General features: G+C 42.4%; 1 protein-coding gene across 2 annotated transcripts in view; it reads right to left on the bottom strand.

The window, feature by feature from the left end:
• The window catches only part of LOC102697457 (mediator complex subunit 13L), an 88,677-nt gene that overhangs the window by 31,906 nt on the left and 44,225 nt on the right, over positions 1-12,546 (bottom strand). For both annotated transcript variants that reach the window (XM_015366269.2, XM_015366268.2), the window contains exons 3-4: positions 10,013-10,097; positions 5,631-5,714 (exon numbers count right to left, since the gene is read on the bottom strand). In XM_015366269.2, coding sequence (XP_015221755.2) covers positions 5,631-5,714; positions 10,013-10,097 — 169 coding nt within the window. The remainder of the gene's footprint in view (positions 1-5,630; positions 5,715-10,012; positions 10,098-12,546) is intronic.

Below are 12,546 nucleotides of genomic sequence, written 5' to 3'. Positions count from 1 at the left end.
TCAGTTTTAAAGTCAATATCGGGCACTGTCAAGCCATGCTGATAGCATCCATTGATAAAGCACGACCGCATCCCTGTTGGAAAGCAGAAGAGAGGGAGCCTGGTGGATACTTTTATTTTGGAAGATACCACAATCTGGAGGAGCACTAACATTCCAAGAAAGAAAATACACTGAACCTATTTTTTTCCAAATAACATAATAACAAAGGAGAAAAACTGAAATTGCCATTCTCTGAGCTCAGAGACTGTGACCTATTTACCATTCGGTACACAAATATATACAGTGTTCCGTAAATGGCGTAATATCTAAAAACACTAAATAAAAGACTTTCAATGAAAAAGCAGGTGGGGCACTTGTCTACAGCTGAAGGAATTCTAGGTAGGAGAATCGTGGTGAATTATTCATTGTGGCACATTTCTGATTTCTCCACACTTAGCTGAGATCACAGCACAGCTTAATGGGCTGGTGCTCTGTGCAATTAATGCTTTTATGTTGAAATCAATCAAGAGACAGAGAGCAGCAGCTTGGTCCTTACACCGTCATTCCATTTGCGTTCCCCTGAGGGCAAGCACAGCCTGCCGTTAAAGGTGCAGCGATATTTACAGCTGTCATGAGAGCCGCAGCGTACAATCCCCAGAATCACAGGGGTGTAGCAACTATTTCTGATCAGACTTTCTGTGCTTTGTGGTTAGAAATTAAACATTTTTGCACAGAGTTCCCTTTCTGTCCAATATGAGTCCCCCACTCTGGCCTATCAGGAATTATCGATACAGTAGTTAGGACACGCTGATGGGGTCGCACGCTGTACATTGACGGTTAGTAAAAGACTGCATCGGAGACTTCGGAACAAAACACCGAAGGCGTATCTGCTTTGTTATGGCTGTCGGCTGAGACGTGAAAGCTCCATCTGAGAACCTGCTGTGCAGTTTGGAGGCTTCGCATGGAGAGGCATGTGGTAGAAAACCCCTGCACTTCTTTGCAACTGCACTGTAGACCCAGGATTCACCCTGCTTTGCTTTTGTCCAAAGGCAACTGCCAGAACCCCAGCCCCCTTGAGCCTCACTTTCACGAGGAGAGGAAAGAGAGGAGAGGTTGGTTTCTTTTAGCAGTGTTCTGGACAAAACACACAACATTAAGCCACATTGAACAGACAGAACTTTCAGGTCAGTATGTCCTTTAAAATCAAAACTGCACCTCCCCGTGTAGATATCTCAGGAATCTCTAACACGGGCCAAGCTCTTAGGGTTCCCCCTCAAACAGTAAACTGAACCAGTGACCTTTGAAAAATTGATACTATAAACTACTTCAAGGCACTGGATTGAAAAAAAAAACAATATCCCCTTTCCATTATTTTTGGAGTTTTGTGTACTTTTAATTCTGGTCTTGTCTCACTACTAGAGAATATCACCCTAATTTGAACACACTCTCCCAAATCAAGCCAGTTCAGTTACAGCTGCTGCTACCGGGCAAAACTGAATGTAAAGCAAATATGTGGCAACACCCCCTGACTTCTTACCTAATCAAATAATCCAAGAATCAAAATAAAAAATATTCTGAACCAGATTTAAAGGGCAAATGTTTGAAGTGGAAATTTAAACATAAGAAAAGGTTATAAATGATCTCATTTAGACGCTTCTTGAAAGAAGCCAGCATATAGGCTTCAACAACATGAATAAATAACATATATATATACACATTATAAATCATTAATTGCACCATGCAATTATTTTACAACAAATGGGAAAAGGAAAAGGCTATTTCATCTGAATCATTGAACTGCACTGCACTGCACCGATTTTGCAGAACAGTTCCCAAAGTTAAAACCACTATTTACAACTTGTACTGTTAAGAGTTATTTCATTAACTTAATCTCCAGCAGCAGTCGACTTGCATGCCCCAGTAAGTGTTCCAAACTCACATCAGCAACAGAAGGTAGAGGAGGAACTGTGTAAACAGGTTGAATAGCACAAAATCGCCATGTCCACTGTCGACCATGCCTAGCAGCGCTGGACGCTATATTGCACTTCAGTTACAGCAGCACAATACAAATGCAGCTCATCTGGGAGACAGCAAAGGGCTGAGTGAAGTCCCTTGGAAGTGTTTCTGGGTGCGTTAACTTAAAGTGCACACGTTGAACACACAACGTGGCACAATTAGTGCGAAACTCCCGAGAAGTGGTCTGTCCTTCTCCACCCCCCCCCCAATTTTCTCCACTTCACTGAGGTAGCAACATGATGACCTTGCAATGTAGCCTGACACCCAGAGTCCGTTGCCAGGGAGACGGCTAATGTCTCAATGTCATTGGCTTCACTCCTGGCCAGAGATGAAGGGAAACAAAACGCATAGGCATACACACCCCGCACACACACACACACACACCAAGACTGCTGTGCTGTGGCGTTATAAAAATAGCTGCATGCTCCCATCCTTCAACTGTCTTTTTAATGCTTAATTTATAGAAACAACCCCCTCTCCCTTCTTACTCTCTCTCCTGCACCCTCTCTCTCTCAGCAGACAAGCCACCTCTAAGTAAGACTGATGCAACCGGCAACCAACAAATACAAATTGCTTTCAGCAGCAAAACTAAAACTGAACTGCTATGGTTCAAGGTTAGGAGCCCTGGATGATTGAAATATTAATTTCATCCCTGCAGACTTGGGGTGCAGATCCTCATTATCTTCTCGCGTTTAAGCACCGATGAGTGAAATCAAACATCCCCTAAACGTCTGCTGGTGTAAGGTACAGTATGTAATGGTAATTTGGCTCAGAGGTTTGGAAGGGCAGAAAATCAACCTGTGGGAAACAGACCCCCTCCATTAAAACATCTATAGGAAAATATGCGCACCCTCATCCCAGAGAACTATGAGCTGATTTGCCATTGTATCCAGGACCTGGGTAGGTTGATTGATGGCTACGTTGGGACAGAATCTTCTATTTGAGTGGAAAGGGAGGGCGAATTTTTTTTTTATCCGTATTCAAAGTAATTTTTCATTATATCTTTCCAGTATAATCCACTATGGACCTTCACCATGTGGTAAAGTCCATAGTGGATTATACTGGACCTTAATGCCATGGCACTGGGAAAGGGGGGTTTGAAGATACCCTGGGGGACCCAGTCCTGCCCCGGCCCCAGTTGTACTCACCTGGCTGTGCTCTAACCATACTGGAAATCAATAACACAGCTCAAACGCAGACTACAACCACCTGGACAGCAGGACTCTACAGCTGCAGAGCTCCTCTTGAGCTACAGAGGAGCCCCTGACAAGCACTGTTTTACAATTCACAGCCAGCCCATGGACTTTTGTTCAAAGAGAATAAACACATCGCACTCCATTTATAACCCCACAGCATGCCTCGAGTCTCCTATGAAGTTGAAACCAATTTAGAAATTGGTGGCCTGATTACAAATCTAGTCAGAAAAATGCCTGGAAGTAGTGAAGAAACGTGATAGGTTTATGTAATTAGCAGATATGCTAATGTTGGACACTCGGCATCGCTCACAGAGTTGATGATGTTTTAATGCATTTTGAACATGCTTTGACGCCGATATAGTTCCTGATCAGTGCAGTTCAGCAAAGGTGATTAGTAGTGTGTACGTACTGTACATATTTGCCTTTTGTGGTAAACATGGTAAAAAAAAAGCAGAATGTAAAAGGCTGCCTGTACTCTCCCCTGCTTCTGTCCCCAGAGCTGCCTTCTCAATAATTCACTGACTCGCTCTCACACTCTCACAGTAGGGAGGGGCCTGGACTGACAGCGCGCGCAGACAAAGCTGTCAAACCGCGGAGAATCGAGTGGGCTCACTCGTCTCTGCCTCCACACTCAGTCGGAGTGGCAAAACCTGCAGTAAGAGCCCCCCGCCGCCCTCCCCCCACCCTCGCCCCCTCCAGAGTCTCCTCGCAGCTCGCAGCTCGCTAAATCACAGCTCGCTGGGAAATCCCTGTGAGCCCCAGCGCGATCATTAGTAAGGTAAACTCCCCTCCCATTGTTCTGAGGAAGGCTGCAATTTACACTACCCACCCAGGCGATGCTGTAACTCCATTGTACATGGGGACAGCGATCCCCTCCTCTTTCTGTAGCTGAGGGCTAGAGCACTGCCATTGACTCTCCCTCCCACTGTCACAGGCTGCTCTCACACTCCTACTTGTAACACACTCCTACACCCTGCCTGGCTGGCTGGTGTCATAGGCAGTGCTGTACACTCGCTCTCTCTCACCTTCAGGTATAACGCGCAGCTCAGAACGCTGTTAACTCAGCAACCACTCCCCCCCACCGCTCCACCAACCATCTCTCAGACTCCACAGTAAAAGGCTATGATCTACTTTTATTCCCATGCTCTCAGGCTCTCATATGATAAAAGGCTGCTACGGTCCGCTGTGCCTCTCCGATGTAATTTATGCTTCCCCATCAGTCCCTGACTCTCCATCTCCAACAATCTGTTATAAAAACGTAAAGGCTAGCTTGCGCCCTCGTATTCCCTCCTCTCTCAGGCTCTTGGCTGTACTGCAACACTGTGATCCATTTCCATCTCCTTGGTGCATGAGAGAGGGCTGAGAGATTGTTCCCCATCCCTCACTCTCTGCTGAAGCACAGACAAAGGGTTTCTCACCCTCAGCGGCTCTGGCATCACACAAGATTGCCATTCCCTCCCTCTCTCCAGGAATGCCTCTTTTGGAATTCAAGGCAGCTCCACTTCCCTATTCTCTCCATCTCAGGCTCTCAAGGCACTAGGATTACACTAGATTACACTAGCTAGATTACACTACTCTATACAGTACGCTATTTTGTAAGGGTCCCACTTTCATAGTCTGAGATCTAAAAAAATCACTGCTTTGTCTCCTTACTCAATTTTTCCTTCCTCTCCCACCAGACCCCAGACAAAGATAAAATACACTCACTGGACAAAATATTAGGAACTCCAAACACATAATGTGCTTTGCTTCTACAAGCAAAAAGTACAAGTTCCACATACATGTACCATGTGCACTCATCTCTCGATTTACAAACATAATTTGTTCCTCAAAAATGGTTCATAAGGTGAGAATTTGTAAACAGAAAACAAAATTCCCATTAGGCCTTGTGATTCATACTGGCGGTTTAGAAAATCACCTGGTCTTCCTTGTTTTTATCCTATTCTTGGTAACTACTCTACTTACCCTAGTATAGTAGTTACCAAGAGAAATACACAAGATAAAATGTGTAAAAATTCTAACGACACAGATATATGAAGGACCTCTGCTGTGGAAGTTCATGATATGAAGATGAAGTATTCTATTTGAGTATGAAAGATGCATCTTCATTGTACAGGAATTCTGTTAGTAACCAACAACAACAGGCAGAAAAAAAGCATCCTTCATTTAAGGAAAAATAGGCTTATAAAGTGATATTCAATCTTACTGGGAGTTACCAACATCTCGCTCATTAAATCTTGGTCAGTTAGACTGCCTCTGTCATTATAGTCAATGAAACTGCAAATTTAATCAAGCCCACCCAAAATGTGGAAAACTCTCCATTTTAATGAGCTGTCCACTCATCATTCCAACAATTTCAGACCCCGGGATTTTCAGTTATCACTGTAACTACTAGTCAGAGCACAATGACATTAACAGTTGTATCTGTCGACTCCCTACCTGTTGTTGAGGTTCTTTTCCTCGGGCTCATATGGCTTGACAAACCATTTCCCAATGCGCACAAAGTCCTTGTCCATCAAGCACCTGTGAAAAGAAGCCCGTTTGGCGACATGAGTTAATTAGGAAGCAGATTCCCTCACATCGCAATGCCTGTAAGGAGGATGAGAACACAACTCATCATCGGGAGTCTTCCTACACCAAAGCTGTAGGACACTTCTCATGCAGGATGGCTTCCAAAGCTTTTTAATCCAATGTGACGCTCACGCCAATTTCGTTTCCCTGTTGATGAAGCATACTTGCGTTTCAGAACTACTATACTGACACAAAAAAATGCTCAAATCTTATGTATTTAAATTAATCAAATTCAAATATTTTAAAAACACATTTTAAACACCCACCCATAGGTTTAGAGGGCGGCAAAGGTGGCATCTCTGCCAGGTGCGTCAGTTTTCAGGATGTATTGGTAGGTTATTTGGCATCTGGGAAAACTGGCCCTAATGTGAGTGTGTGCATGTCCCCGTCTTGTTTGCCCTGCGATGGACTAGTGGACTAGTCCAATCCAGCGTGTATCCATTGTTTGCCAGGATAGGCTTCTGTTCCCCCGCAATCCGGTATTGGAAAAGCGATTAGAAAATGGATGGATGAATACATTTTTCAGTATGAACCATGGTTCACAATTTATAATGTTACACATTGTCTTAACAACACTTTATAATAATGTAATGTTTCTTTATTAGCCCTATGCAATGTCTTGCATTAGGAATTAGTCTTTACGCATATCCTAGATTTTCTCCAAGGAGACACAGACACACAGACAGGGAGAGAAGCTTGGGGTCAGAGCGCAGGGTCTGCCATTGTACGGCGCCCCTGGAGCAGTTGGGGTTAAGGGCCTTGCTCAGGGGCCCAACGGAGTAGGATTCCTCTGCCAACTGCAGGATTTGAACCGGCAACCTTCCAGTCACAGGCGAAGATCCTTAGCCACAGAGCCACCGCTCAGCCCTACTCTACTCCACCCTACTCTACTTTAACATGATCCTTACATTGTTGACAGACAGACTTGATCTGCCTCAAGACAGATAACTGTAGGATATGTTTCTCTTCCTGTGCAGTTGCAACCAGTTTGTTTCTAGGTAATCTAGTTCTTTCATGTTGATGGTAGTAGTGAGTTTTTCCAAAGATGTTCTAATTGAATAGAATAGGAGAAAAGGCAGTACACATTACGACATTGACACTAAAATTGTGTCATTGTAATCCCAGTAATGTGCAATCTTGCATTGTCCTGCAAGACCTGGGAAAAAACTACAGTGTGAATCTCTCTCACCCCCTTCAACTCAAAACCACTGCTAACATTACGACAGCAATATTAACAATAACAGCAATTATGAAAAAAGATGAACGCTTTTTGTGATATTTAAGAGTCTGGTGATATTGTTGATTGTAAATACTTCTTCGATAAAAGTATTTAAATTGTTAATACCGAAGCAACAGTTAAGCTTATTGTTAAAAGGACAGCAATGAAGTGCTCAGATCTGAGAGGGTTGTCTTATTTTAGCACTAGTGGGATAGGAGCATTTAATCTTCTGTCTTTACCTCCCCTGACTTTGAACACAATTTATTTTGTTTGTGGTGAGAACATTATTATTGTTACAAACAAGAGGAGGCCATTCTGTGAATAAAGCTTGGTGTTAGGTAACTGAGCCAACAATTTAAGCTGGTTAGTCCCTTCAACAACATGACTGAGTAGTATGGTCCAGTCTCGCAACCTTTTGTGGGAAAAGAGATTCTTCCTCTCAGTTTACATTTGTATTTTTATGTAGATTAGACAGTATTTGTGACCTCAGGGTCATGTTTCACTGATGATTTTGAAGAAGTCCATTTTGAAGTTTATGAAGGCTCCCTTGTAGTTGCCTGTTCACAACTAAAAAACAGTTAAATTATTTTATCCTAGCAGAGTAGAACATTTCTTTGAGGCCAGGAATGTATTTGGTCATTTTTTGGACTGATTACAAAGCTGCAAACTCTTTTTTTGGAACATGTGACCCAAATTGTACACAGTAGTCTAAATGAGGTTTTACTAGTTCTGTAGTTTCATCTAATAAAAAACTTCTTTCAACAAAGCTATTTTTAATAAACAATAAATCTAATCTTTAATTACATTTTGTTATTCCACATTCACAGACAATTGCTGTTGGTTTGCTGTGGACTGGTTCTGATTCCCAATGCATGTCCAGAGTAGGGCTTTTTAGTGCAGTGCTCTGCTCTCAGTGGGTTTGTAAAGTGCAGGTCATTTCCAAATCTAAATGTTAAAAGACTGCATCTGTTCCAAAAGTTGATTAACATTTCATATACCTAATGTTGAGTTTTGCAACACAGGTAAAAATAAGAAAACTGACAAGAAGATGCATTATTTTATTACAGGAGATTCTAGTATGTGTGCATTATCTACAATAGAAACAAGGACAAAGCCTACATAAACAGTAATAAAGGGTCAGCAATTATCATTTATTTACCATGATGCATCTCAGCAACTAGAGAATCACGTCTCTAGTCCAGTTGAGTGGCTGACAGGACCTACAACTACATCACAAAAACAAACTCCTTTTTAATAGTCAGGTGATCCTGACAGCCATTAATATACCAGGGCAGATCTCTCCCAGATGGTGACCTTCTTTTTCCTCATTGGCTGCATGCTAATACTCACTGCTGCTAGTGCTGACTTCTCTACCAGCTCAGACTCACAGCTTTGTGAGCTAATATGATGTGAAGAGCTTAGAGGGAACCCCCATAGCACAAGTGTAGGATACCTTGAGGGAAAGTGAGGAAAAACTCAAATAGGAAAGCTGACACTTCCAGATTGACTTCCAGGAATGGAAAAACAGTTGGCTCTAGGACATCACGATGTTTCACTGAGCAGTAAGGCTGCCCTCAATCGGCACCGATGAGATTCCTCTTCACACATCTGCCAGCTAGCTTGAACATCAACAGGTCAACATATCGCTCACTACTACACACACTGTCTTCAGTTCAATCTGTCAAGGTCAATTGACTCAGTTGTTCTGTGGACCACACAAGACAGTGGTTTTATCTCTTAGCTGACATCAGCCCTGCACTGCCTCCTAGTATGCAGATCAATTTCAAGATGGCAAGCTCCAGTCATTCCACTGAAGTGCATGTTATTTCTACCTGGAATTTCTTGTGCAGTAGCTACAGCCGACTGAAAACAATTACAGATGGATCAGATGAACGTGACAGTCCTGGGACAGTGTAACAACCCTCTTTCTTCCAGAACTTATTGTCTAAGTTAGAACATTAGTGTCCAGAACTAATTTTCCTGCACCCAGGAACATTTCCTACTTTCTCTTTTCTGCCGACAGCAGAAGCAGAACACATTGTTCTTGAGACCACTTCTCTCACAGATAGGCCGCCTACAAACATGCTGACAGCAACCAAGATATCTTTTCCCAGGCAGGATCTGGTCCCATCTTTCACTGTTCTAACATTAATTAAAATGTAGTCTTTCTGATTAGAATGTGTACAGATTCTTAACTCAAAAACAAACACTGTGCGCCTGGAGTATTTGTGAAATCACACAGTATGTTGTTATTCCAAGAAACAGTACTACTACTCAATAAATAAACATATCTGCTTACTCTTCAAATAAAACATTCTGTATGTGCATAATGAGCTACCGATATAAAACCTAGACCTTTGTGTGTTCATCATGCATCAGTATAGGTTCTACAGTGCATGTGTCATTCATTCTATGAGGGACAAATGGGTTGACAATCAGCTTCATAGTCCATAAAATTGTTTTTCTAAAGATACATCCATCCAATTCAAACTTCTTTATCCAACAGGAGGTCACAGGGGACCCAGAGCCTATCCTGGCAAGCCTAAATGCACATATTATGATGATATACTGAGAAGGCATTAAAGAAATTAAAATGGGAACCAAAGGCATGTGCGAAGTTGATGTATTCATCTTTCCCATCAAATTGTAATTTAATTTATGGCACTCTACGAATGATCATATTGAATACAATTCTTTAAACATCAAATGGATCATAATAAGTATTATGAGCATAAGCACTTAAAAAACACACACTGGGACAAGTTCGTCCTTTTGTACCCCGTCCGTCTCTTTTTAACTTTCTCTGGGAATCGACGTTCTCTTTCGCTTGGCCCTCGATTTTTAATTAGCTTTCTAAATAACCAAGACATCGCTCAGAAAATCTGTGACAGTAAAGAGGAAAGAGCTAATGAAATAACATCCTTGAAACGAATCTTTAATCCCCCTATCCCTGCTAAGTGGCTCATTATTTTGGTAGAATGTTTCCTATGGCCCTCGCGCGGCTGTCAGGGAGCCTTGTAAGCCGGCTTACCTCTCAAGCAGGTTGTGGATTGCCTTGAAGAGCAGTGTCCTGCATTCATACGACAGCCCGCTCTCCCATAGGCCTTCCTCCGCCACTGAAACACACAGAGCAGCACAGCTTTCATCAGCAGAGCTCATGGCAACCGCAGCAGCCCTCCACAGACGTGCAGGGACTTCCACCCCTCTTGGATCCCACTCAGGATTGCTCTCCAGACAGTACAAGGCACAGTGCAAGTCTGTAAGCAAGGCAGGCCACTTCCGGTCACCTGCCCTGCTTTCCAAGGCGAGATACTGGTTTTGTGGGGCTGCCAGCACACGTTCCCCTTTCAGACAGCTCAGATGAAGATAAGGGAGAAGTGGGAGAAAATAACGAATCATTCTAAATTTGAAAAGGGCTAGATGAAAATATAGAAACCAAAAATAGAAACAGTATTTATTACACACTGCTGCTGGATGACCACATTGAGCCCGCAACGTCAAGTGTTGTCTGAACATACTCACTCAGGGACTATAGCTATTTGATCCAGGGATGTTGTCTGAAAGACTTGATTAAGCCAGCCTGGGACACTCGTACCAGACATCCACCATTTGTTTCTAAAAGTGTTTCCTAATCTCACTCTTAATTTACCGCCTCTTAATTTCTGTGTCCCCGAGTCCTCATTTCATTGATCTTGAATTTCACTTTTCTGAAGTAACCCATTGGATTAATTTAGTCCAATACCTTTTAGGACTTTGGTCACCCCCTGGTTGAAGCCCTGACGCTCGATTGATAAATTCCTTCTATGCGCTTTGAAAAATCCCACTGAATAATGTTCAATTCATATGAAAGAGAGCAACGTTGTTTCATAGTCCCTCCTAACACAGATCTGCTGGTAGAGGTGTCTAACAGTGTTTTCCGTTTCATCCAAGATCATGGTTTCTTTATATAATTTAATGAACTGAGCTGAAGAGTTCAAGGATTCTTCCAGGCTTCAGCCTGGAGTTTATGTGCACTGCACCTTCAATAAAGGTATCTTTTAAATCATCAGCAGTACCTGGGAATAATAGGTTAAGTATGTTCACTTAAGCATATAATTACATCAATTCAGCTATTCAAACAGAAGAAGGCTGCCAGGATCCTACTGCCCCTGATGACGAGAGATTGACAGTGGGAACCTACAGTGTTCTTCTGATTACTGCCTCCCCAACAATCAAATTAATTCCTCAGTTTTGTTGTGTCAAAAGCAGCTCTTCTCAGCTGCAGACGAGGCTGTCATTTCAAAACATTGTGCAACGTCAGATCAAAATAAACTCTTTTTCTCCGTATCCTTTAATACGGGCAAGTCCCTAAAACTGGGTGGACAGGAGGGGTATTTATTCATGAGCAGATAGTCCATGGAAACTCATAGCATTTCAGGTAAGTATCTACAGCACAACAGCAAGAGTTCCCTTTTCCCAGTCACAATTTCTCCTCCATACTGTAGTGAATGAAAAGCTCCATATTTACTTGCCAGAATTCCCTAGTAACCATGGCAACGTTCTCTGCAAGAACACATCCCCCCACCTCCCCCATTCCTCCCCCCCCCTTCTCTTCCAGCTTCAGGGCTCAGACAGGAAAGTCTAGTCCAGCCAGATATTGTACTGGGAAGACGTATCCATGAGCAGAATGCCAAGAAAATCCACCTCATTAGTCTGTCCTTCATATTTTTTAATCCCATCTACATGCTGGTTTTTCCGCAGCAAGGATGGGCCGGCACTCCTCTTCACCAGCACTTGAGAGACCACCTCCACAAACTGTGACCTCACTTGTACCTTGTGAAGGTTTCCCACTTGGCAGAGATGACTCACCAAACTCTGGCTTTGTTGTCCAGATCTCTGCATCGCAAAGTCCAGCCCCCCGGACCTCTGGGAAAATGAGTTCTCCCTTTCCTAGCTGGTCAGATAAGGCTGTGTTTACAGCTGAAATTCAGAGGAGGCCCTGAAACTGATGTATCGATATTGTAGCACTTCTTTCTTCCTATTATTTTCATCTTCTTCTCACATTTTACTCATTCCATTTCTAGAAAATCATTTTCCTTTCTCCAGAAAACTCTTGCTTAGATGTGTGTTTGCCCACACTTTGAGGAAGTGTCTAATGTATCCCATGGTTCAGTTAACGAGGAACTTTTAAATGTAATTTTATTAGTCATACTAGCTATTGATGTTAGCACTTAGATTATTATTTTTTACAGTAACTAGTGAAATCCATTCCATTTAAAATTGCTTTTATAATACACTCAGTGAAGTGAACTACTGATATGTGACAAAGATTTAAATCCTCTCAAATGGACAGTCTTTTAAGAAACTAATTACCTTCCCCTGTTACAGCACTTAGCCCTTCAGCTTTGAAGAACCTTTAACTCAAAACAGTTAGCATGAAAAAAAATTATTTGACTCGTGAGTTAGGCTCAGCTGAGCAAATAAATGTATCTCTTGGCTGATATAATTGCTACTCAGAATCTGAAGATCATGCTGTCTACTGTGTTTTTAAAAAAATAATGGTTTAATCGTTTAAGAGTTGGAACT

The sequence above is a fragment of the Lepisosteus oculatus genome, chromosome 22 (genome assembly GCF_040954835.1).
Source record: "Lepisosteus oculatus isolate fLepOcu1 chromosome 22, fLepOcu1.hap2, whole genome shotgun sequence".
Taxonomy (NCBI): Eukaryota; Metazoa; Chordata; class Actinopteri; order Semionotiformes; family Lepisosteidae; genus Lepisosteus; species Lepisosteus oculatus.
The sequence above is the reverse complement of the archived record's forward strand: the minus strand, read 5'-3'. Positions and strand labels throughout refer to the sequence as shown.